The 26,520-nt window shown below is 36.0% G+C and overlaps 1 protein-coding gene and 1 long non-coding RNA gene across 2 annotated transcripts in view; both read right to left on the bottom strand.

Annotated features, from left to right (window-relative positions):
* Positions 1-25,789, bottom strand: part of LOC142534093 (serine/threonine-protein kinase ATM-like) — a 66,703-nt gene extending 40,914 nt beyond the window's left edge. The window contains 14 exon segments of the mRNA XM_075640999.1: positions 16,090-16,146; positions 16,667-16,765; positions 17,016-17,042; positions 17,044-17,117; positions 18,109-18,181; positions 18,298-18,434; positions 18,516-18,672; positions 18,781-18,901; positions 18,904-18,960; positions 19,047-19,208; positions 21,181-21,324; positions 21,431-21,539; positions 22,197-22,349; positions 25,784-25,789. Of these exon segments, the coding sequence (XP_075497114.1) occupies positions 16,090-16,146; positions 16,667-16,765; positions 17,016-17,042; positions 17,044-17,117; positions 18,109-18,181; positions 18,298-18,434; positions 18,516-18,672; positions 18,781-18,901; positions 18,904-18,960; positions 19,047-19,208; positions 21,181-21,324; positions 21,431-21,539; positions 22,197-22,349; positions 25,784-25,789 (1,376 nt within the window).
* On the bottom strand, positions 360-15,356 carry LOC142534097 (uncharacterized). Its single transcript, XR_012816908.1, has 3 exons — positions 15,332-15,356; positions 14,837-14,870; positions 360-419 (listed from the first exon to the last, which is right to left on the bottom strand). It is a non-coding gene; the product is annotated as an uncharacterized LOC142534097 (long non-coding RNA).
* Positions 25,790-26,520: the final 731 nt, after the last annotated feature.

The following is a 26,520-nucleotide window of genomic DNA, read 5'->3' on the forward strand; positions in this document are numbered from 1 at the left end:
CCTACCTGTATGCTTCTCATGGTCAACATACTCTTGACTATATCAACAGTAGAGTGAGCACCATTAGATATTTTCCAACCACCATAACAGCTTTGAATAACAAAAGAAATCAAAAGAAAAATACAACGTGAACTTTAATAGCCATGTTTCAACACACTTGAGTTATTCTGTTTTGAGTTGATGAGAAAAGACTCTCATATATGCTTCTACACAGCAGAGTTGTTATGTTTAGGGTTGGGTATAAGTGAAGAAACTAAGAGAGAAATATCAAATACACACGTTTGAAAAGAACTCTTGCAGTTATTAAAGGAATACAAAAATGAGAGGTATAATGGGTTCTTACCAGAGAGGTTCTCTTGGAGAAGTAGCATGAGATAAGCACAAAGCAGACCTGAAGTATATTTCCCAACATCAGGACACTGGATAGAATCATCGGAAAAGAATTACGACAGCTAAAGGAAAATTATACTCTTGCATTCTGAACTCTGAATCAAAGATTAATTTTCATATTCTGAGAGAACATACAGTAAGCAGTAAGTTAAAAAAGTTAAAAAGTCTAGTGAGAGAATTTTTTGAAAATGCACACTCTCACCTTCAGACGTCGAACATTAGGGTTCTTCCACTGCTCAATCATCACCTTCATCTACTGAGATTTGTCGATCGACTTTTCCTCAATCATTGGCGCCGGCCGACGGCCGTCGGCGACATTCATATTCTCATTTTTTGCACCTTTCTTGAGTGTGAGAGAAAAATTCAAAAAATGCCTACCCTTTCCGATTGTCACTTTAGCTGGATGTATTCTCTTACGAAGTAATCTACTGAACTCAGCCGTTCTTCGCCACCCATCATCGAACATTTCCGACCACCTCCGACCGTCCTTGTCGGCGGTTTACTAAAATCTTTTCATCCAGATAATACCCATTTCTATTTCTTTTGTCTAAAGACCTTCACTGAGTTCCTTTCTAATTAAAGCCACTCATTCAGATAACCGAATCTTTTTACCATACTCAGATATGTTAAGGATGGAGTGTAGTAAGTACCAGGCTGCTAAGGCAGTAGAAGAGGTTAGAATAGAGCAAAAATTATTTCTAATCTCATTGGGAAAAAGGGGTGATTCTATCTGTGACAGAAAAAACTCGGAATGCGAGCTACATGCTGGAACTAGATCGTGAGAGTGCTTACTGGCTGAGGAAAATAATGTGTGATTATATTATCAATCCTAAATCATATAAAACTTTTTTTTTTATCAGAAACTAATAATTTATTAAGGTGATAATAATTGATATTACAAAGCTAGTGGATGAGCAATCCACAGTCCATCCACTGATTAGCTAACTAGAACAAGTTCATAAGTAGATAAAACACCAATCCCTAACTAGGTCGGAGAGAAGTAAATGTTGAAACACTGGCACACTAGTCGTCCATTTTGCCACTGTGAATCTTATCTTCTTCCATAATTCCTCCGACGAGTCTTCTTTGTCGTTGAAAATTATGTTATTGCGCTCTATCCATATCGACCAAAAGGTGCAATGTACAATGATGTACCAAAAAATTCTTCTTCCCCTTTGATTGAGAAATCCGTTCTCCACAACAAACATATCTCTTGAAGCTGCTGGAAAAATCCACTCGAATCCCAGGTGTTGCATAACCTTGATCCAAATTCGTCTTGTGAAAGAACAATGTAACAGCAGGTGGTCTTGGTTTTCCTCACTTAGCTTGCACAAGCTGCACCACTGTGGGCGTAGAACGGTACTCGGCTGTCTCTTCTGTAAACTGTCACAAGTTTGCAATCTGCCCAAAGCCACTATCCAAGAAAAAGCCTTTACCTTTTGTGGGATCGGTACTTTCCAGATGTTTGTGAAATAAGGGAAAGATAGATTAGCCAAACTTGGGAAGAAAGAATAGAAAAGAGAACTGACAGAGAAAACACCCGATGGCTCCCCTAGCCAAACCCTGACATCGACAGAACCCACACTCAAAGAAGCTGACTCTAAAATACTTAGAAGGGAAGTGTACTCACCCAACTCAACGTCATTCAACCCTCTCCTGAACCTCACATCCCACTGGACGGACGTAATTCCTTGACTATTTGAAACAGAGTAAAATTGATCAATTGGTTTATTTGAAGATGAAGAGAGTAAAAAAAGGTGAGGAAAACGATCTTTGAAAGACAACCCACCCACCCACGAATCCTCCCAAAACCGCAGTAAATTCCCTCCCCTTAGCGCCGTGCCAATCAAGTGTTGACAAGAAGAATGGGACCGAGAAATAAACTTCCAAGGGCTTCTGAAAGTCGAATTCCTTGTCTGAGACCCCTTGTCTGAGACAGAAAAGGGGATAATGGATCTCCTTGTCTGAGACCCCTTCCCCCCTTGAACTTTCCCCCTTGGTCTATGGTTGATAAAAATTGAGTACGAGACATTAGAAACGCAACCCCTGATCCACTTCCTCCACTTAACCCCAAAGCCCTTCTTTAGAAGCACAAAGTCTAGAAATCGCCAGTCCACGTTGTCATATGTCTTTTCCAAATCGACTTTCAGTATCCATCCTTTTTTCTTTTTCCTTCTGTACTCCTCCACAACTTCGTTAGCTATGAGACAACAGTCTGTAATCTGTCTCCCTCGAATGAATGCGCACTGATTTTCAGCCACTGTTTTGCTCATAACTTTCTTCAATCGATTAGTCAAGACCTTTGCCAAAATTTTGTACAAATTTGTGATTAGACTGATAGGTCTGAAATCTTTAATCTTCGTTGCATCTTTTTTCTTTGGGATCAAGCAAATGTATGTTTCGTTTGTTTTTCCATTGACGATACCGTCGTCGTAGAATTCACCAAACACTTTGAGTAGATCATCTTTAATCGTATCCCAACTCTTTTGGTAAAATGCTAAAGTAAATCCATCCGGCCCCGGAGCTTTTGCACCATCACATTCAAGCACCGCTCCTCTGATTTCCTCCTCCGAGAAAGGCCGTTCCAACTGCTCGGCCTCCATCAAAGTAACTGGCCTCCATTCCACCCCGTCTAAACCCGATCCATCCCCTCCTGATTTTTTGTATAACTTATTATAGTACCCAATGATTTCATTCTCAATCTTTAATTCATCTGAAGTCAGTGACCCATCCTCCAACTCTATCTTGTCTATCGTCGCTTTGTTGCTCCTACTCTTCAAAAGAGAATGGAAGAATTTGGAGTTTTGATCCCCATCTTTCAACCATTTTACTTTTGCCTTCTGACTCTCCATCTGTAATTTTCGAATGATCATTGTCTCCAACTCACCTCTCTTCGCGTCTCATTTAGTTGCTCTGACCACATTCCTTCCGCCTCTCGCTCGTCTAGCCGGCTAATCTTATTCCTTAATTCCGAAATTTTGTAATCTACATTTCCGAAAACCTCTTTATTCCAAAGTAGAACCCTGTTTTTTGTTTCTTTGAGTTTCATCATAAACTTATAACCTTCCCATCCTTGAGTGTTCCCACTGCCCCACCAATCTTCGAGAGACTCTTTAAAATTGTTGTGCGTCAACCAGACATTTTCGAATCTGAAAGGAGATGGTCCCCATTTCAACCTTGTGGTGTCAAATATTATCGGGTGATGATCAGAGGTGATTCTCGGCAGCGCTGTTAGTCTATAATATGGGAAAAGGTCCTTCCACCCCCCAGAAATAAGGAACCTATCTAGTCTGCAACAAATGAGATTATCCCTGAAGTTTGTCCAAGTGAACCTCGCGTTTAATAACGAAGGATCGTGCAAACCCAATTCCTCGATCCATGCATCAAAGCAATGCATACTGGTTGTATAAGTGGTGCTGTTCATCTTTTCACTCAAATTCCGAACGACGAAATCTCCGCCGACACACCAATTATTCCAACAAATGGAATGCAGCCCTGCAATTTCGTCCCAAAATAAGTCTCTGTTTCTTGGGTTGCATGGACCGTAAATGGCTGAGAACCACCAATTAGTTCCCTCTTTCCACTTTATTTGAACTGAAACTGAAATATTCCCAATGAGATTGTCGCTCACTTGTACCACTCGTGGATCCCACATAACTAGGATGCCTCCTGATCGTCCTTCCGCTGGTAAACTAACCCAATCCACAAATCTGGATTTCCATAAACTTGCGACAAATCGACGATCCACTTCAATCTTCTTCGTTTCTAACACCACCACAATGTCCGGATTTTCCTTTCGAATAACCAAGCGCACTAACTCCCGCCTTCTCGCCGACCTTCCCCCCCTAATATTCCAAGAGCATATCTTCATAAACAACGTTTGGAGCACCTCTAAGACGATCCTTTGTTATAGTTGATCCCACATTTCAACCTAACAAGCTCTCTGCTCAACTTTCCCGTAGACTCTCTCATTTCAATTTCATCTGTTAAAATAGTACTCATTTCCCGAAGATTTCTCATTCCATTTAATTTCACCAGCCCTTCATCACCTATGTAAGTGTTTCCCTCGGAACCATTCTTGATCAGTGAACTTGTTTGGCCCCCTCTCCCCCCCAATATCCCAGTCGACAATCCCAAGGCACAAAAATACGCAGGAAGAAAAGAATTGAGTTTGAAGGAATGATTAAAACCCGATGATTGAAAGCAGGAAAATACCTTTCCCACTAAAGGATTGGTATTATCGAGAATAGATGGCTCTGGGATGTGCTCTATTTTTTCCTCTTGAAGGAACAACCCTGTGATGTCCATTGCGTCTGCATCATTATTGCACAAGGACTCCGATTGAGAAGAAACGTGACTGGCCGTATCACTAAAATCAAACTCATCGTCCAGTAGGTCGTCTTCTGAGTCGTTGTCGATATTATCTTCGAAATCTTCCTGTTGAAGCTCCCTTGTCTTTCTTGATTCATCCCTGTTCCGCTCATCGGATTTGATTTGACCACCGTCCTCATTTAATCCAGAAACGTCTCTGTTAGCTGTGTTGGACTTTTTGCAATAAATCTGTCGGTATGTATGCAATACCGAGGTAGGTCCATTTTCGCTATTTTGTGTGCCCGAATCTTTGTCTTCTCTGTTAGGTAATGAATGGATAGGAGATCTTCTGAAATCCTCAATTTGTTTGGGTGAGATCCTTTGTAAGATTTTTCCCACCTTCCTTTCAGTCGGTTGAGCTGAAGTTAATGATTTGACTGAATGCTCTTCATCTTCTTTGGCCGTAGACTGAAGACCCTGCCCCTCTTCAATCAATACCTTGTGGATGTGCGGTGGCGTCTCGATTTTCTCCAAAGTCCTGCATATATTTGAATTTCCCCAACCTGCCACAGTCCTCTTGCCATTAACCACTACTTGGGCGTATGTCTGCTTTTCGTAAGTCTCGTAAGCCTTACTATCAAAAGGGTGATAATTCTGAGTTCCGTATTGACCCCGTTAAATGGAATCAAAATTTTGTTGTTGATGAACCCATCTTTTGTTCCTTTGACCTTGATCTTTGCTGCCCCTAGATCTCGGAGTCTCCTTGTATCGTTGCTAACCTCCACTAAACCCCCGCAGTGTGCCCCGATCACTTTGAAATTATCCAGCGTCCATAAGTTCCATGGTAACCCCGTTATCTTAATCCAACTGTTACAGCACTTGATTACCGAATCTGCTGAATTGATGTTTGGCCTCCATTCTTCGAAATCCAGAGCCACTCCAAATTCGAAAAATCCTCTTTTCAGATTGAGATAAAACGAAAGTTCCTTGGTACATTCTGGCCACCAAACCGCTTTGTTAGCTTGAAACGGATGTACTTCGATCCTCCTCTTGACGTCTTTCCCTAGTATAATTTCAACTTGTGACCACGATACGTTGACCCTACCTTTAGTGATGATAATGGCATCATGCCAATCTCTCTCTGTAAATTTCCAGTCACTGTCCTCCTTAACCTTTTGCATTCCTTGATTGTGAATCCGTTCGACCTTCTGAGCTAACTTCTGAGTAGTTTTATCTCTGATACTGGCTTTGCCATACTCAATCGGTTTTTGTTCCATTCTCTGTGACTTCCCAGACAGTAGTTTGATAAGGATATCAGATATCCTAATCCATCCTAGAGCCTTTAAACCACTTGGTACGATGATATTCTGTCTCTTCCCCGTTGAATTGAATCTTGATATCTCTAAAACAGGCCTCTTCTGTTAACAAAACGCTAAGCGATGATTGTTGCACTTCTGCCCCTAAATCGATTGAAGTCCACACATGATTGTGGATTAAGAATGAAGTTATTGAGTTTAGGGCTGATCCATGTAGACTCCTCGCGGTCGAGTTCAAGAATATAGCTTGCGTTCCTTGTTCTTTCACACCACCGAATCATCGAACCTCCGTTCACCGGCTTTAAAGAAAACGTCTTAAACTCAATCTTAACCGTTTCCTCTCTTACCGTTGGCTTAACAGACTGGGACATTATTCCACTGGCTATGGCGACGAAATAGAGAAGCTCCGATCCAGAAACACAAAGTTACCAGGGATGCAAAAAGGCTAGACGGAGTACTGGGAAAAAAAACGTGAACAAGTTCGGTCGGTTATGGTCGGAGAAAGTTAATCGGAGAGGGTAATATGCGGCAAAGTATTCCAGTAAAGAAACCGAGCATAAGGCGACGCATTTTCAGGTAGGCAGGTAAAAAAATTAAATGGGGGCAGCCGCCGGCGCCGTTATCAGTAGGAAGGACGATCAACAATATTTATGGATTGAGATGTTGAATGCACGGAAGAAGAGACCGGTATCTTGAGGTGTGAAAGAGGGAGGGAGCATTTTCAAAAAAATCTCACTCTACAATTTTACATTTATTATATGCTATGCATGAACTCATATAAAACTTTTAACATAATGAGATTGGGGGAAGCAGTTGTATCTGTGCAAAAATTTATCAATGATCGAGGAAGCTATATTGAAGTGTCAAAATTTGAGAGATCCAACAAGAGGCAGCGAATTATAATTCCAAGTGGAAGTTATGAAGAGGGTTGGAGATGTATGGTGTTTTATGTTGAAAAAATTCTGAGCAACAGAAAAATGGAAGGAGCATACCAACCGAAGGGTAAACAGCAAATTCGGCAATCTTTGTATCGTGGTAAGATCAATCCAAGCTTTACAGGGTCCGGGAACATTGATGCCCATTCAGAATTTCGACAGTGCTCGAGTAAAGAGTGGAATAAAGCACTGATTGTTACAAAAGAATGCGTTAATATATCTTGGGAAATGGTAACAGAAGCCCTTGGTAAAGCGGTGAAGAAGAAGATTGAGGTTTTCCCTTTCAAGGCAAATAAAGCAATGTGGTGGCCAAATAGCGGGGAGGATTATGAATTCTACTTGAAAATTAATAGATGCTTTTTGGAGAAGAGGATTTCTTTGAGTTTTGAACGATGGAGGAGCGACATCAACACGGAAGAGGAAGTTTTTGAATGTTGCAACAGTTGGATCAGGATTATTGGATTACCATGGGATATGTGGACAACAGATGTGCTCAAAAATATAGGGGACAGTTGTGGAGGATCGGTGGATATTAGTCAAGATACTATTTTCCTCAAAGATTTGGCAGCTGCTAAAATCAAAGTGGTGGGACTAGAAGGGGGATTCATTAATAGCTCTTTGGTAATACAGACACCACGCGGTCCTCTGAATGTTCGCATTTATGTTGATTCGATCAACATTTCAGCATATGATATCTACGAAAAAAGATCCTATGCACAGGTAGTAGTTGATGGTGCAAGAGTGATAGCTGGCTGGGGTAGAGTGAAAAGACCAGTTGATGAAGATACTGGACATCTTAAAAAAGATGGTGTAGCGAAGGATTCGATGGCCACAACAGAATACCAACAGATTAAAAGTGACGAAGAAGCTGCCCAACAGAAAATAGATGGCACAGATATGGTATTGGGGGGAGATTTTCCTTCAACATACAAAGAACGGAAATACAGCAATACTCGAGTCATTCAAGGGATGGAAGTGTTTGTTGGAAATCAACAGGAAGGTGTTTACATAGAGAGAAGGACAGGGATTAAGGGTTCTAAAACAATTGGGTCAGAACCAGTGCGCGGAGGCAAACAAATCAAGATTCTCAAAAGGGTTAGTCCGAAAGGAGTGGATGATTTCGACAAGGGAATGGTTCAATCAATGAGCAAAGTAGACAGTGAAAATTCACAGCGATATGGTAGTTTAGCTGATACAAGCAAACAAGAACAGAAATTCGAAGTAGTTTATACAAGAAGAAAATCAAGGACAAATTATGGTGGTTTTAATATACAGGATGAGGATGTGACAAAGACAAATACACAGCGGATGGATAATGGATCATTGCACAGGGGACAGGATGGTACATGGGAGGACAGGGATTTCACAATGGACCGAGGTCTTGCGCCGGAAGAGGAAAGCGATTATAGTGACGTCGAGACCCATATTTCTGAAAATTCGGACACGACGACACACACCAGCTTGGGATTGGAGGACATAGGAGATTTCTTCGCACCAACCTCGGATAAGGTACACAACAAAAATACTTACTCTCATAATCATTTTTCCAATCCTTCACTTCATTCTTCTTCGTCTTTTTCCTTCAAACAAATCTCGGGGGAGGGGAGGGATTTAGAGGTTAAGGGAGATAAAATGGTTAGTGATAGGTCGGGTATGTCGGAGATCAAAATCCACAAGGGTGATAACAACAGTGGGGGAATGATGATATTTTCCGAACTTGACAGAGGTAATGGATGTTTGGAGATGATGGGAGTACAAAGGGTGGAACTGGGGGCTGGATTGAATATGGTTGGAATAAGTGCAAGGGGAGAAAAGGTGTTTAGATGAAGATTCTCTCTTGGAATATAAGAGGGGGAGGTTCGGCAACGAGGAGGGGTTTCATTCGAGATATGTTACGCAAGGAGAAGCCTGACTTAGTTTTTCTACAAGAAACAAAAAAAGCAGTTGTTGGCAGAAGTTTTATATCCAGTGTGTGGAAATCAAGGTTCGTTGAATGGGTTCATCTACCTTCACTCGGCAGATCAGGTGGTATTTTGGTGATGTGGGATCCAAGAGTGGTATCCATCACAGATAATATGATTGGGGAATTTACGGTTTCGGTTTGTATAGAAAAGGATAAAGACCTAGAAAGCTGGTGGTTTACTGCAGTATATGGCCCATGCAAAGCACGATTGAGAAATAAGTTCTGGGATGAATTGGCGGGGGTGTGGGGATAGGTGGTGTTTGGGAGGGGATTTTAATGTTGTGAGATCTTTGACCGAGAAAATGAACGGTCATTCACAGACAAGTATGGATTGTTTTGATATGTTGGTACAGGAATTGGAATTGTATGATCCCCCATTATTGAATGCGAAATTTACATGGTCAAATTTGAGGGCTATACCAATTTGCAGCAGACTAGATAGATTCTTGTTTTTGGGAAGGTGGATGGAGTTATTTCCATACCATAGGCAATCTGTTTTGCCTCGAATAACATCGGATCATTTTCCAATTGTTTTGGAGACACAAAAACTCAAATGGGGGCCGAGTCCATTCAGATTCGAGAACATGTGGTTGAAACATAAGGGTTTTAAGGAAAAATTTTCGAGATGGTGGAATAGCCCACAACTTCAAGGTTGGGAGGGATATAAATTCATGAGAAAACTTAAGTCTGTTAAGGATGAGATCAAATTATGGAATGACGAGGAGTTTGGGAAGACTGAGATGAGGGAGGCAGAATTGAACAACAGAATTATTACATTGGATGAGAAGGAGAGTGAGGGGAGGGAGAATGGTGAAGGGGTGAATGAAAAAAAACTGATAAAATGGGAGTTGGAAGAATTGTTGTGTCGACGAAACAGAATGTTATATCAAAAAGCAAAGATAAAATGGTTAAAAGAAGGAGATCACAATACCAAATTCTTCCATTCTTTACTTAATCACCGAAGAAGCAAAGGAATAATTAGTAGATTGGAAAAGGAGGATGGAGTGGTTATAGAGGATGAAGGTCAAATAATTAAAGCCATTGTCGATTACTTCCAACAGTTGTACAGTAAGAGAGAGGTAAGAAGATTTGGGATTGAAGGAGTAGAATGGAGGCCTATCGATGACGATATGAGGGCTGAGCTTGAACAACCATTTCTCGAAGAAGAGGTTAAGAAGGCGGTTTTTGAGTGTGACAGATGCAAAGCACCGGGGCCTGACGGTTATACTTTGGCACTTTATCAGGATTGTTGGGTTGTAGTCAAAGGGGAGTTAATGAAGGTTTTTGAGGAATTTTACGAAGGAGGGATCATAAACGGGATAACTAATGAATCGTATATATGCTTGATACCAAAGAAAAATGACTCATTAAAGGTTAAAGATTTCAGACCCATTAGCCTCACAACGAACTTATACAAGATAATTGCAAAAGTGTTGGCTACAAGGATGAAAAAAGTTTTGTCACATACATTATCCGAATCTCAAAATGCATTTATTGAAGGGAAACAAATTTTGGATTGTTGTTTGATTGCTAATGAGTTGGTGGAAGATGGGAAGAAGAAAAAAAAAAGGTTGGGTATTGAAAATTGATTTTGAAAAAGCGTATGACAATGTGGAATGGGATTTCTTGGACTTTGTGTTAGGGAAAAAGGGATTCGGAGAGAGATGGAGAGGATGGATAAGAGGATGCGTATCTAATGTCTCGTTTTCCATCATGATAAATGGGAGACCGAGGGGGAAATTTAAAGCAAATAAAGGGCTTAGACAGGGAGATCCTTTATCACCATTTTTGTTCAATATGGTAGTCGATGTTTTGGGAAGTTTGATTGATAAAGCAAAGGAGGAGAATTTAATCCAAGGATTTGAAGGGGGCCGAGAAAAGGTGGAAGTATCACATATCCAGTTTGCGGATGACACACTGTTTTTCGTTCAAAAGGAGGTTCACTTAACCTTTTTGGTGCAAATCTTGAACTTTTTTTGTGATATGTCAGAAGTAAGGATCAATTGGGATAAGAGTGCTTTATTGTGTTTATGTCAAGATGAAGTTGAAGAGGAGTAGATGGCCCAGAGGATTGGTTGTCGTAGGGATCAATGGCCAATTATATACTTGGGAGTTCCTTTAGGGGGTAATCCTCTAAAAGTGTCTTTTTGGGAACCTATCCTGATCAGGATTACTAGAAAATTGGCAACTTGGAAAAAGGCATTTTTGTCCAAAGGGGGAAGAGTAACATTGATTGCTGCGGTATTGAATGCTTTGCCTATATACTTTCTGTCACTTTTCAGGGTACCAAAAGGAGTAGCGGGGAAGATGGAGAAGATAATGAGAGATTTTCTGTGGGATGGAAATGAGGGTGAATCACATTGTCATATGGTTGTGTGGGAACAAGTTTGTAGACCGAAAGAGAGGTGTGGCTTAGGTATTGGTAATATTTGTTTGAGAAACAAAGCGCTTTTGGGAAAATGGTGGTGGAGGCTTAACGTTGAAAATGAGCCGTTGTGGAAAATAATAATAAAGAGTAAATATGGGTTACAAGAAAACGGTTGGGATGCAGGGTTGGCTACGAATGTGACATTTATATGTCCGTGGAAGTTCATCTCTAGATCTTATCCGACATATCACCGACTACTAAGATTAGTGGTTAGAGGGGGTACAAAAATCAGGTTTTGGGAGGACATTTGGTGGGGGGATTTAGCTTTCCGGGATTTGTTCCCTTCTTTATTTCGAATTACTTCGGTTCGTAATTTGCCTATATCTTATTTTGTTGCATTCGATACTGTGTCACATGATTATTCTTGGGATTTGCATTTCCGTAGGTCTCCCCGAGAGGAGGAGGTCGTTCAGTTGTCTTCGTTTTTAGGCATTTTGGATAGGGTTAGTTTGGTGGAAGGGGTCGATGATTTTCGAGTGTGGGAAGGGGATCCGTCTGGGAAGTTCACAGTCAAGTCTTTTTTCCATTCATTCTTCTCCGCGAATAATTGTGTGCAAAATTTCAAATTTTACCATATCATTTGGAAAAAAACTCCTATTCCATCAAAGATTCAAATATTCTCGTGGACGGCAATCCTTGGAAAATTACCTACATCCGAGATGATGCAAAAGAGATGGCCTAATTGTGCTCTTTCTCCCAGTTGGTGCGTGTTGTGTCGTAATGATTTGGAAACACAAGATCATATGCTCATTCATTGTAAGCTTGCTAATGAATTATGGTCTAGGGCTTTGGAAGAAATGAGATTGGTTTGGGTCATACCGAAAACAGCACGAGATTTGTTTATTACGGATCTTGGACAATGGGTCGGCAAAAGAGGAAGAATTTTTTGGAGGGTGGTGATCCATGGCATTTGTTGGGGTATCTGGTTAGAGAGAAATAGAAGAATCTTTAAAGATTTGGAAGACAGCGCAGAAGAATGTTGGGAAAAAATCAAGATCAAGATAGCAAATTGGATTGGAAATATTAAAGAGTTTCAGAGTTTATCGATACTTGATCTTTTAAGAGACTGGACTTATGTTTATTGCTAATTTCATGATTTTATCTTTCTTGGTAGTGGACCACTAGTCCATTTCATGTAAAAGAAACACTCTTTTTTTAATAATATTATCAAGTTTATTATCAAAAAAAAAAGAGAGAACATACAGCAAGTTACTTTGACATAATCACACACGGCACACCAATAAAATATGGTGGAAAACTAATCTCAAACACAAATCTTTTGTAGGGGATCCATACACAACAATTTCAAGCCAGTGAATTGAATACTGGTTGTGCAAGGGTTTTATTTTCACCAAAACTGCACTTAACTAGAATTTTCCCCTTAAAACAAAAGTTTGCATGATAACACGAATATCTGATCACATAAAAGCATTCTAAAACTTGACCCCGGAAGAAAGGCAGTATTCAACTAAATTGCATTCGTGCATCAGCCATCTCATGAAAAGACTAGAAAAATCTATTTCTTTAACCCCACGGTTTGCATTCTTATTTTAAAAAAGTCAGTGAGAAACACTTCCTTTGAAACATAAGCGAAAATCAAATCGTTATTAGTTTATCACTCAAACATACTATAAAGTAACTCCACATACCATGGTATTCTAATGGCGACAATGGAATCTAAACCTTAAAAGTTTCGTAATTATAAAATAAAAATTGCTATTGTACATAAGGATGCAGTTGATGGTAACTGCATAATTTAAATCCTTATGAATGTATAGTAACTTAAATGTCAACAAACAAATACTACATTGCTGCCAGAAAGAAAAAAAAGCAACATCCATATAAGACCAACAATTCCGTCCTAATGTTTACTCTAAATTGCACTTCACTAATTATAGAATTTAAGTGCTTGATAATACATAATAAAAGCACTGATTTTTTAAACATTAAAGACTCAACTCTTTGAAACAGCACCACTGAACCAACAATTCTAATAATTCGATTAGATTAAGGTAAGCAACAATTGTCACCAACTAATTCTACCCAAGATATTAATGAAGAAAAATATAAAAAAGACAATAGTAAAAAATATGAGAAAATATGATCATACAAATTCCATCGAAGATATCATGGAAATCAAATAACTATTTAAGGTGTTCAGAATTATTAGACCATCACGGAGGAGATCAAATGGATGTATAAGGTGATTATTCCGTAAAATATTTACCTAGAAATATTAAAAGCAAAATAAAATGAAAATTTTAAAAAGTAGCATATAGGAAGGTCGATAGTAAGGCTTCTATAATTCCATGTCACACAAGATATTAGGAGTTGCAATTTATTTTGAAAGCTGTATGCACTTAATACACTAGTCTGCCAAGTTGTCCTCGATTACTCCGCTTAAGAGACAGCATATGATTAATATTTGGTTAGTGCTGATATAAAATAACCAATTGTCACATTTAAGATATATATTAAGGTGAATTAAATGCTGTCAAGAATTATGAAATATGCCTTTGGCTTGACATGATAAATGCAATGTTAGAATAATTCATTTTTTATAAACTGGAGTGGCTGACGCATCTAATAAACAGACCTTTAGGGTTGTTTCTCATTGGACTCCACTCTTACATCCTTTTAATTTGTAGTTTCGTCCCAATGGCGAGAAATATCGACATCAGAATTCTAGATTGAACATGTTCTCTTTTTCATGTCGAATGATTGTCCCGATATTTTCGGATAGAGATGGAACTTCAAATCCTTGTGAGTTATTATTTCTCAACCAATTATACCTCTATAGCTACAAATAGTGGGTAGTGTACACAAACTTTAAAAGGTATGCTAATGTATGCCAATTTTACACCAAGTACTATGCATTCAAATATTCTCCCGTTTCATATTTTCTCTTGGGCATTGGAGGATTTTTGCCGAAATATGGCTGGTGACCCTAAAGCATCTTTTTGCATGACATATTTTAGTGGCAACCTAGGTCATATATTCTTCGTTGGACCCAAATAGCGAACACTTTACCATCTCAAGAGAAATTAATTGAACTAGAAATTACAAGTAGCTAGAGGTTTCCAAAAAAGCTGAACGAACCATCCCATAGTACCACGGGTCATATTCAAGAGAGTAAAAGAACAAAAATATATATAACATGTATCTCTCCGGAACAAAAAAAGAATATCAGACAAGTATTCAATGGATTTAAGGGTAAAGATGAGATCGACAATGTCATACAACGAAGGATATATACTCTAAAGCAACATGAACGACAAAAAGTTTGCAAAGGTGAATCACTCACGTTGAAAGTGTGCGTTAAAATAGCCGAAGATCCCATATCTCGAGAGGAACAAGATATGAATATTTTGTATCCTAGGTAAATGCCAAGCAAAGAAGTTATTATACTGAAATCATGGAGAAGCAAGCATTTTACTAGCAAAGAAACAATCAAATCAAAATAAGAGAAGCAAACAGTTATCTATAATCTTACGCTCAACATTATGCTACAAAGCAGCAGCATCCACCTGCAAAGACGAGAGAACAACTAACCCTGTAATACTGAATTTAGAGCTCGAAAAGTTGCTTTCAGAATTGTATAAAAACTTGAACATCCAATCATAATTACAAATAGAAGAACATTATACAATAATGGAAACAGGAAGAAACTGGTGTTAAGACAACGTTAAGCTATCCTTAACCTTCAATTTAGGAGGCACCCATAACAAAAGTGAGGTAGCTTTTTTTCTCTCCTAACTTAAGTGCATAATCAATGCCATATTAAAAACACGTTCATTTTAAACATGCATTTATCAAAATGAGATTGAGATTTCGTGAGAGGGAATCTAACTGTACCTTCTTTTTCCTACAATATGAAATGCAAAGTAGATGAATTATACTTAACAATTCACCATAAGAGGAAAGGAAGCATTTCAAAGATCTATCTACACCATGCCTTGATGGGAATTTTACACAAACGGATGCTTACAATTGAGGTGAGATTGCAATATGTTCCATATCACATGCCAACCTTTGCCAACCAGCAGAATTTTTACAAAAATAAAACCAAAATATGCACAAGGATTAAAAGAAAAAAGAATATCAAGCAGGTCTCTGCATTAGACATCCTACAAACGTGATACCTCATATAATGGTCCAGAAAGTTCATGGAGTTTATTTTCATTATCCTTAGTAATCCCCAGACGCCAACCAAACACAAACAATTTAATCAGAGCCATTTTTCTTCAAAAAGGACGTTGATAGAAAGAGCCAGAAAAAAATTATTAATAAGAGTAAGAGATAGGGAAAGGAAAGGGAGAGAAGTAGGAAGGTAAGATGTTCGCAATAATTGATGAGCAACAATCCAGTCCATCCACAATATATGATTGCTATCGGCCATGATAATGTGGAGTTTAAAATGTTTTCGCTGTCAGATTTGTTTAGGGATTGGAGTCTCATATTGTGTTAATATGATTCCAGTTCTTACTTTGTTATGCGATGACCTCTGGTCTCCTTTTTGTAATTAAAATCTTTTGTTAAAATAATATTGTTTCTTATCTTATCAGAAAAAAAGAAACTAGAAGGCATTTCTGAACATAAGAAATAAGTTATATCACATAAAAAGTAAGATATCATAGTGTTTGTTTAAGCATCAAATTATTACAGTTGCAAACCATATCACACTGATTTCTTAGGCTCAATTATACAGAGTGAAACGAAGTTTTTGCCTGTAAAGGAACAACCTACTGCAACGTCCAGAACAGATCGTCATAAGAATGCTCTAAAGTTGCAGCGTTAATAATTCTGCAATCGAGAACAAGCGAATTCCGGAAATCAAAATTTGACTGCGGACTCCAGAAAGGGCAAATTTGATATCAGAAGTATGAAAAACAGAAACATTAGAAACAAGTCTGAATGGCGGTATCACTTGAGTAAGCAAACTGATGAATTAACATTTGTACTGAAAAGCAAAAGGAAAAAGAGAACCTACAAAGCACATGACCAAACCAACAAAGATAAGAGAACTGTGCCCCTGCAAGACCCTAACAAGAAAAAAAATAATTCCCTACTGGTACCAAAAGAATAAGTTCGAAATGAAGGCAAAAAGCAAAACAGACAACAGCTCTCCTCTCCCTCAACGAAGAGGTATAGATATTAACCAGATTAAAATATCAAGAAAATGTGAATGCATCTCCAGCACACAGGAAGGAGACAAATAGACTACAGGAGCACAAATTTTTTGTCACCTGAGGATGAAATATAAACCAGTCAATAAAGCTACAGGTAACAGTCAAGATTTCACAATAAAATCAATGAATTTTACCTTTCAAAGTTTGCAGATATGCTGTCAAACCAAAACAATAAGTGATCTTTACGGATGCGAGTAGAATAATTGCGGATGCGACAAACAAGTGCAGCATGCCTGCCACGAATATTAGCTCGTTTTAACTCAAGATGATGGATAATAAGTAGCAACATGAATGCAAATGTGAACACTAGAAAAACAAATTTGGAAATTATTGAAAAATATTGTGTCGGATTTGCCATTGAATGTGTGATCCATGAACAAGGAAAAAACATGATATCACACCATCCATCAGCCCAAAGGATACTGTTAAGTATTGAGATATTTGATGTTTATATTTTTTTATCTACGCAAAAGAACAAGTTACCATGGCCATTTGCCCTCCACGACTCTCTTTTATCAGGACAACCACATGCTCCCTCCGGGCACATTTTTCAGTAACTGGACTTTTATATGTATTAGCGCACACCTGGAAAGTGAACATTGCCTTGTAACCTTTGACCATAAATATGGAAAACTGTTTTTCTCAAAACTGAAATAAAGAGGATTACTTATAGTGTTGGGTTTAAGTAGACTTCTTGTAATGTGGTTGCGGATTACTTATCCGCGCAAATGGTGTAACATTATATTATCATAATAAATTTAGTTTTCTATCAAAAAAAAAATAAATAAAGAGGAATACTTCAAGTCATACCAAATACATGGAAGCAACTAAAAAGATCTCAAACTATTTCAAAAAGCAAAAGAATTAGAAATCAAATTTTGATTCATTAAAATCACACTTAATATTTACTTATGTTCTCTCAGTTTATTTACTTATGTTCTCTAAGTTGTCCTTTCCTCTCATTATGTTTTAAAAATTTTGCATCATATCACAGCTGAAAAGCCTTCAACAGTTTTATACCGTATTTATTTCTGCTCAAAATGATATAAATGGAATTCTACATATTGAAGTCCAAAATTCTATTAAGCCCTTTTAGTTCATTTAAAAGCTTAAATTCATGTTAATTGTTGAATCAAAAAGGGGTCAGAACTCAATTTTTCATTTGATAGAATCTCACTTTGAATCTTCAATATTGAAATCAATTTGTAATTTGATTGAAGTGGTTTACTCCACCATTAATATCCCAAGTCCTCTTACGAGCATGAAGTGGTGACAATTATATAAAATCAAGAAGAAAAAATCATTTATGGCGACAACACTTATGACCAGACTTTTCACTTTTTTCTGTTGTTTTTCCCATCTTCCTATTATTCAAAATTTAATAGAGTAAGCTGCTACAATTTTAGCAACAATGGAACATAAAATAAGGTTGAAAATAACCACCAGAAGATAAAACCAAGCCCATAACCCAATGAAATACAAAAGAGCCATATCATGTCTGGTAAGCACACAACCACAAATATGCAATGGAGTATCAACTTTAAAAGGCACAACAATAAGTTGCTGCAATAAGTACCCGGCAAAACACAAGGGCAACAAGCTCCGCCACCTTGAACTGTGAGCTTGTCATAATCCCACATTTTTCACCCCTAATTGAGTCACTCAAAATAATAATAATAATAATAATAATAAATAAAATACAAACAAGAACAGAGAAGTAGCATTTCATAAACCCACCAAAAATTAAGCACGTTGTAATTCTAACTCGGGTGAATTGGTGCTGGAAGTACTCATTTGATCAAGCTCCTTGCTCATCACATCCACAAGTTCTAGTAAAATAGAACCGTCATCCACACCTCTAGTTAAACTTACTTGCAATTTTGCATAGCAAATAAGAGAATCCTACTAATGAAGGACAAATTAGAAGTACTACAGACATTTAACTTTAAATTAAAACCATCAATTTAGTACGGCTCAAGACACCTTTAGACTTCGATCATGAGTAGCAAACCAGTACCGAAACACGAAATGATTTACTGCTTGATGAATTTCCAGGGATTTGCCACCTAAATTTGGTCCATCCTTTAACAAATATGTATTGATGCACTCCACAAGCTTGCGAGAAATTTTTCCCTCATCCCTAACATGCAAAAAGAACAAAATTATAAAGTTGACGATTATTGCAATAAAATAACTATAAGAAATCTGTGTAAGGTGGAACCGGAATACAAAAATATCGATGTGCTACCTTACATGAGAAAAAATTCCAACAAAACTCGAAATAATGTTATCTCGAAGATCATCAGGAATATCTCCAGGAGGGTTCTCAATAAGTGAATGAAGTGTCAAGGTGAAGCGGAAAACCTCTGACCAAAATTTTCTGTGCTTAGGCTTTTTTCCACCTTTTCCACGTACAGAAGTAAAAGATCTGTCCACATTGAAAACCGATATGCAGATGAAATTCACACAGTCATATAGATAGTGTATTAGCCAAGTTACTGGAGGTACACTCACTGGAGTAAACTCGTTTACGCATGTGAAACCGATAATATGTAACTTCCAAAAGATAGCGAAGGATAACACCATACTCAGATTGGAAACTTGGAACATCTTTGAGGACATCCCACACATGATTGAAAAGTGATTTAGCCACATGTAGAAGAAGATTTTTTTTGCCTGAAAAACAGAAGGAATCAAATGAAACAGAAAAAACTACATCAATGATAAATCTTACATTGATGACCTACGACTACATTTCTTTGATACAGAAACATGTGGATCCCCTCACCAATCTGCAGGTCTTAATTATTCTCTCTTAAACAAGAATCTGGATACCATTTTTTATCCTTAAATTTTCGGATAGATGTTAATCATCGGATGAATTTATTCAATCTCACCTAACATATGCTTCTCTTGTTATTCATAAAAAACCTGATCTGATCTACAGGCCAATTAATGAATTTCATTCAATCTTAGCCATCAGATTCTTATGTTGTTATCCATAAGAAATCTGATTTATCTTCCAGTTGTTGGACGATTTTCATTCCATCTCAAGCATTAGATTTTAATTTTGTTATCTATATTCAATCTATAATATCATATCTTGTCATTTCACGATAACTCACACATGAGACAAATTATAATATAATCCTCTCTAGAGCATTTATATATTTTTTATTTCATTATATGATATAACCCAACAGCATTTCTGTATACTGTTTTATCATTTTGTGTATCTTCTTATCTAATATCAACATTCAATCTGTAAACAGCATTTCAGATCATTTAAAAAAAAATTAATTATCTCGTAATATTAATCAATTGAAGAGGCGGATATGAAATTCCCCAAACTTAATTACGGAAAAAGCCAATTATAAGTATTTCCAATAATTCTCGCAAAGATTCGAAGTTCATAACACATGTAGCGAATGAGACTCCATGCTTGAATAATTTAAAATCAAATAAAAGGTAATGACAAACATCAAAAACTATCATCATGTACCCGTCAAACTTTACAAAATAATACGATGAAAAGGGAAAAAAGTTTCCTTCATTTTTAAATAGATACAAAAGGAATGGCAATGAGCTCTACATATTGTTCAATTCCTATTAAACAATAGGACTCAATGCCATTCTAAGATAAGAAATATGAATCGGAAATGTTTCAGCAAAACAAACGAACTGTTATATATAAATAAATAAAATAACATACTCCCCTCCAGGCAGTTTTGTTCATGAGAGACATTCCGAGCATTTCAGTGTTTTCACTCATTATTTGCAAAATAAATCAATAGCTTTGAATTCACAAAATACATTTTATGAATTACAAAGAAGACAAAGACATGCATCATTTCTATCTCAAAATCTCTAAAAATCATACTACACAATCTACAGTTATAAACCAATCTCAATATCAATTTTGGACAGATTATATTCCATGAAATTGGTAAATTCAGAAGATGCATCTGACAAATTAAAAATCTTGATAAGGTGGAGCATTGGAAAAAGATATGTCGAGTATTTGTTAATAAAAAATTTAAAATATTTCATGTCAGTTATACAGTAAATTCAAGCAAAAGAATTATTAACACAATATAACACTCATAAGAAATTAATTAAGTTTAACCATGTGCGGCCTCTTCTGAAAGTTAAGGAGAAATTTGAAGGCTACATCAACCCCTTTAGCGCAACATTTCAAAAAGATACTAATAACTAGATACAAAATTTGAAGGCTGCGTCAACCCCTTTAGTGCAACATTTCAAAAAGATAATAATAACTAGATACAAAAGCAAAGGACTCCTTCAGTTCAGTGTCATCTAGATTGTGTTCTTTTTCACTAAATTTAAGTGATGAAAATGTTGGTGGTAATTCAACACAAGACCTTTCGAAGTGAGGAGGATAATGTTTTTACACATGATTGACAAGATGAAATGAGAACAGACCTTTACGACAATTTCAAGCATGCCGACAAGCAACATCACTCTTGGAAGACTTTTCTACGATAAAGTCACAGATAGTTGAGTACATCAAAATTCATTCAAATTAAAAAGGTATCTAAGATATTCACCACACGAAATTCTGCGAACAAACACAACATTATCAGATTGCTTTCATGTTCCATATGAAACAAAAACTTCAAACACTAACCTGAACACCCATCATCCTGGGCTCGTTTCACAATAATCCGAAGAGTCTTCGCAAAAATTGACTTCGGTAATCTCTTCTTGCTGGATGAGATCTCGGAAGATGCACATTGCATTAAAATTTTGACAAGAAAAGGCCAAGTCTCAGCTGCACAAAAAAGTAGTAAGCAACTGCACACCATCAATTCATCCAAAACAATAAAATAAAACGAAATCTTTAAGGTGGTTAAACATAGATGGTTATATATGCTTACAATGTGGAACTTCTTTAGGCTTAAGCACTGAAGTTTTATCAGACAAATATCTAGTAAATCCAATGGATCTATCGGTTTCTAACCATGTATTCAACAACTTAACCCCTTCCTGTATTCATAAACCAAAAGATAAAAAACATTAATACACTACATGAGCAAAATATTATCCACGAAAAAAATATCTCAGAATATTAATCACATTGAAGAGGCGGATATGAAATTCCCTAAACTTAATTAGGGAAAAAGCCAATTATAAGTATTTCCAATAATTCTCGCAAAGATTCGAAGTTCACAACACATGTAGCGAATGAGACTCCCTGCTTGAATAATTCAAAATCAAATAAAAGAAAGTAAATTATCTTTATGTTTATCGACTGGCCCATTTCAGGGGGAAAATAAATTAATAAAACAAGGTAATGACCCGTCAAACTTTACAAAATAATACAAAGAAAAGGAAAAAAAGTTTCCTTCATTTTTAAATAGATACACAAAAGGAATGGCAATGAGCTCTACATATTGTTCAATGCCTATTAAACAATAGGACTCAATGCCATCCTAAGATAAGAAATATGAATCGGAAATGTTTCAGCAAAACAAACGAACTGTGTGAAACTATACAAGTATGAATTCTACTTATTGCTGGATCCTATTAAACAAAATCATTGAAAATTATGTAAAAAGATGATTTCATATACAAGAAACTCAAACTCGTTACCCTCCAAGAAACTGAACAGACACGCCAGTAAAAGTCTATCTTCTTGATTACTTCTCGAGCTTTGTCCTTGTCGGATGATAGCTTGGAGACGATCTCTTGAATGTCTCTGGAAGTGAGTTTCAAGGCCACTTTTAGCGTATCCAATAGGGTTTCTCTAGAGAGAAAAGGCGGGAGAATCAGGAGATGGATCGGGGAGGAAGAACTCTGTTACGGGGTATTTGATAACTCAACAATGGGAGCGGAGCCAATTCAGATATGGAAACCGACAAAACGCGTTTTTTTATTTTTCAGCCGTTAACATTGCAATCTCACATTTGGTAACTTTCAGACGCTCCTCTCGGGATATATTTAAAATATAAATTTTAGGTAATAATTTATAAACATAGTTTGCACCGTTTTTAATTTATTTTACTAAAATAATTTTGTACAATGTTTTATATTTGAAATAACTTGATAAACTTATTAATTACATATATAGACACATACAATGTAATATCTCAAAATGCAAAATTTTTATTTTTAAATTTTACATATTTTTAAAAGTGACAATTATATAAATTTATTAAATTAACAAAACAAGAAGAAGAAAAAAACATGTCTCATTTAATTTGAGTAGGCTTGCGTTTGTTTTAAAGTTTTTATTACTATTTTAATTAAAAAAACTCGATCTTCTTTCTTTCATTTTTTAATAATATATTCTTGCAGTTATGACAGTCGATTGATTTTCTATTTGACTTGTGTTTATTCTTGAGTTTGAGTTTTGGGGCTTTTTCAAAAAATTAATATTAATTAAAAACTATTTAATAAAATATTGTAAAAATGAGATGGTTGTAAAAATAGTGCCTTCCGTAGAAATTTATAGCGGATTCTAAATCCATGACAGCCTGTCACGGATTCCCAATTTGACTTGTGTTTAGTCTTGAGTTCGAGTTTTGAGGTTTTTTAAAAAGTAATATTAATTAAAAAAAGTATTTAGTAAAATATTGTAAAAATTAGATATTTGCAAAAATATTGCAATCCATAGAAATTTATAGTGGATTTTAAATTTTTTTAAAAAATGAAGAAAAAGAGTCTGTCACGGATTCTAGGGAATCCGTCACTCTTCCTCTTTAAATTGCGCGCATTTTCTCCGTTTCATCTGCCCAAAATGCTTCCTTTCTCCGGTTCATTCTCGCAAAATGTTTCTTTCCTCCGATTCATTTGCGTAAAATCCTTCTTTTCTCCTTCGGCCTTGTATTAATATTATTTGTTGATTTTGTCATTCATTTCATTCGAAGAGGTGTGAAGAGGTAATGTTTAATTTCGTCGATAATATTATAATTATATATTAAGAAATAATATTTTGTTTTGTGTAAATTTCTATTAATGTTTTTCATTTATTTCAGATATTAATATCGTCCGTTGATTTTATTACAAATTCCATATAACCGTGTTTGAGAAGTTAATTTAATCGATTTATTAATATTTTATTTGTATTATTTATATTGTATTTATAATTTTATTCAATAGCATTATACGAATAAGTATAATTTTGTTAAACAGTATATTTTTAATATTAATCACATATAGATATAATAATGGGGATATAAAAAAATAATGAATATAATTATGTGCTTTTTGAAAATATTTCAAGGTTATTATTTTTGCGTAGTCGGAACACAACCGGAAACAAGAATTTCTTAACAGCCTTCAAGTATTTTCCGCAAAGAAGTCGAGGAAATGCAAAGAAGTCGGAGGAATTGCATAAAGAAGTCGGAAGAATTGCTCACAATTTAAATGATGGTAGTCACGGATTCCTAGAACCCATGAATGCGTGTCACGGATTCAGAATCAATGACAGTCTGTCACGGATTCTACGCCTTTGTTTCCTTTATTTTTTAAAAAAAAAATTAAGAATCCTGTAAATTTTCTACGGATTGCATTATTTTTACAAGACTCACACCTTTGCAATATTTTGCTAAATAGTTTTAAAATTAATATTATTTTTTTAAAAAAAGCCCTTGAGTTTTGTAAGATACGAGGATGGATCATGTGCTTTTTACTTTTTTTCTTTAAAATAACTTTTTGTTGTTTATTTCGACAATATATATTAATTCACAAAAACTTACGTGAAATGGTCTTATAGGTCAATTGTGTGAGCTTGATCTACAACTCGATCCATTTCATTTAAAAAATTTAATTTTTATAATGAAAGTATTGTATTCCACTTTAGTATGAATCGGGTTAATACGTCTCATGGAAAATTATATGTGATATCTTCTCAAGTGATACATACTGTTAATTTTTCTCCTTAACTCGTAAATCACGTGCAATGGAGGATAGCTTGGCTTGTTGTTTAATTGTCTTGAGAATGGGAAAGCCAAAGTAAATTTCATAAAAGTTGGGTTTTTAAAAAATGGTAGAAAATGGATGGTTGTTATCCAAGTAAGTGCTTAATTATCTAAAATAAATTGATGTACATTATGTTATATATGTTACTTGTGGAATTTTATTATGAATACCCGTTACAATTCCATCCAAAGAAAAAAGTGTATTCAAATTGAGGATAATATAAGAATGTCTCCAATCAACTATGTCACGTGAAAGATTGAACGGATTTGCTATGTTATCGATTGAGAAAAAATATTTGAACATGTAGAGCATGAAAATTTTATCAATATTTGTGCGGCCAAAAACTGTAGTTCATATAATATTTAAGTGATTATTTAAACAAAATTGTAAAATTTATTTCATTATATTACACAAGTTTTGAATGTGTTCTATATTATTTGATTGTTTGATCTTTTAATTATATTCTCTTTTACACATGTATTGTTGTACAAAAAAGCGTATTAATAAAAAAAATCACATTTTATCGTCTTATGAGTCCATTTTTTCAATTTGTATCAAACCTATAAAATATCATATATGACCAACTCAAAATTAGTTCCTTGCTCAAGGGTGGCAGTCACCAGGAGATGTCAGCAACATGATTTGGCTTCATGGTTACAATGACGAACTTTTGACTTGGAGTTTGTTACATAACATTTTGAATTTCAGTGTCATATAAACAATGATTTGCAGAATAGTCTAATTTTATAAATAGTTGTGAGAATCAACATAACATGCTTTATAAACAATGATTTGCAGAATAGTCTAATTTTATAAATAGTTGTGATAATCAACATAACATGCCTACATAACTATGGATAAGGTAGAATGAAAAGCATCAAATGTCCATCCCCGACTTGCCACCATCGTTTAAAAATATGACGGTTGAAATGACTCGTGCTACTAAAATACTGCTAGGGAAAAAAATTCAAGCTAATTTTGAAAATGCTCATACACATGTATGCGAATGAAAACAGTCCACCATGCGTATTAAAAAATTATTCGATTATTGAATAAAAATAACTGCAGTTAAATAAATATTAAATATCATCATATTCCTATACTACTGTTTGAGAAGAACTCAAACGCAGCAATCAAAGCCTATCGTATCATCAACGTATAAAAAGATATAAAAGGCATAAAAAAAACAATGTTCATCCCATAAACATATAGTGCGGAAATATGCAAAGTCCTCGGGCCATCGTGCGCACTCCCAGCTCCGCCTACTCTGTGTTCAGCACCTCTAGTCTCAAACTCATCGTGCTCACCTGCATCATTCACACCTAGTGAGTCTAAAGACTCAACACACATGAATCGTTATAACAAGTACATATACATAACATGCAACAGTGAAAAGTACTGTAATTAAATACATTTTATCTATATATACATATAAAAGTGTGGATAAATGACATTGTTTTCCAATTGTGCAATGACAAAATTAACCTTTTATACACACTTCAATAATAGAATGTAACTCTTATATTAATTTTTATCAAATAACACATCTTTATACTACATTTAAATATTTTATCTTTTTACTTTTCTCTCTACATTTTTTCCAATGATTTTATTATAATTTTGTAATCTATATCTATATCTATATCTATATATCTATAAAAGTGTGTATAATTGAAAATGATACGAATCTGACCGGGTGTTACGTGCTAATGGTTAAAAGGAGATTTAATATGCATTGTTGCCTCGGACTTTCAAGCTTGATTGTGATTAAAGATGATGAATCAAGCATATTCAAGCAAGTGGTGGAGTTCAACAAAGAATATAACGAAGGACCTATAACGAGGGGACGTAGCAAGAAGTTTAAAGAAGCACTTCAAGGATTCATGGTGAGCTACCAAGGAAGTTCAACAAATGGGGTGTCTAAATTAGAGGAGCTTGGGGAACATGGACAGAATAATGGAAGTGTTTGGAATGTCATTCAAGTTATAAAAGACCATGAGGACAGCAGCACGCGCGCATCCGCACCAGAAGCGGCGCAGCCGCG

Source organism: Primulina tabacum, unplaced genomic scaffold (genome assembly GCF_025594145.1).
Source record: "Primulina tabacum isolate GXHZ01 unplaced genomic scaffold, ASM2559414v2 Contig332, whole genome shotgun sequence".
Classification (NCBI taxonomy): Eukaryota; Viridiplantae; Streptophyta; class Magnoliopsida; order Lamiales; family Gesneriaceae; genus Primulina; species Primulina tabacum.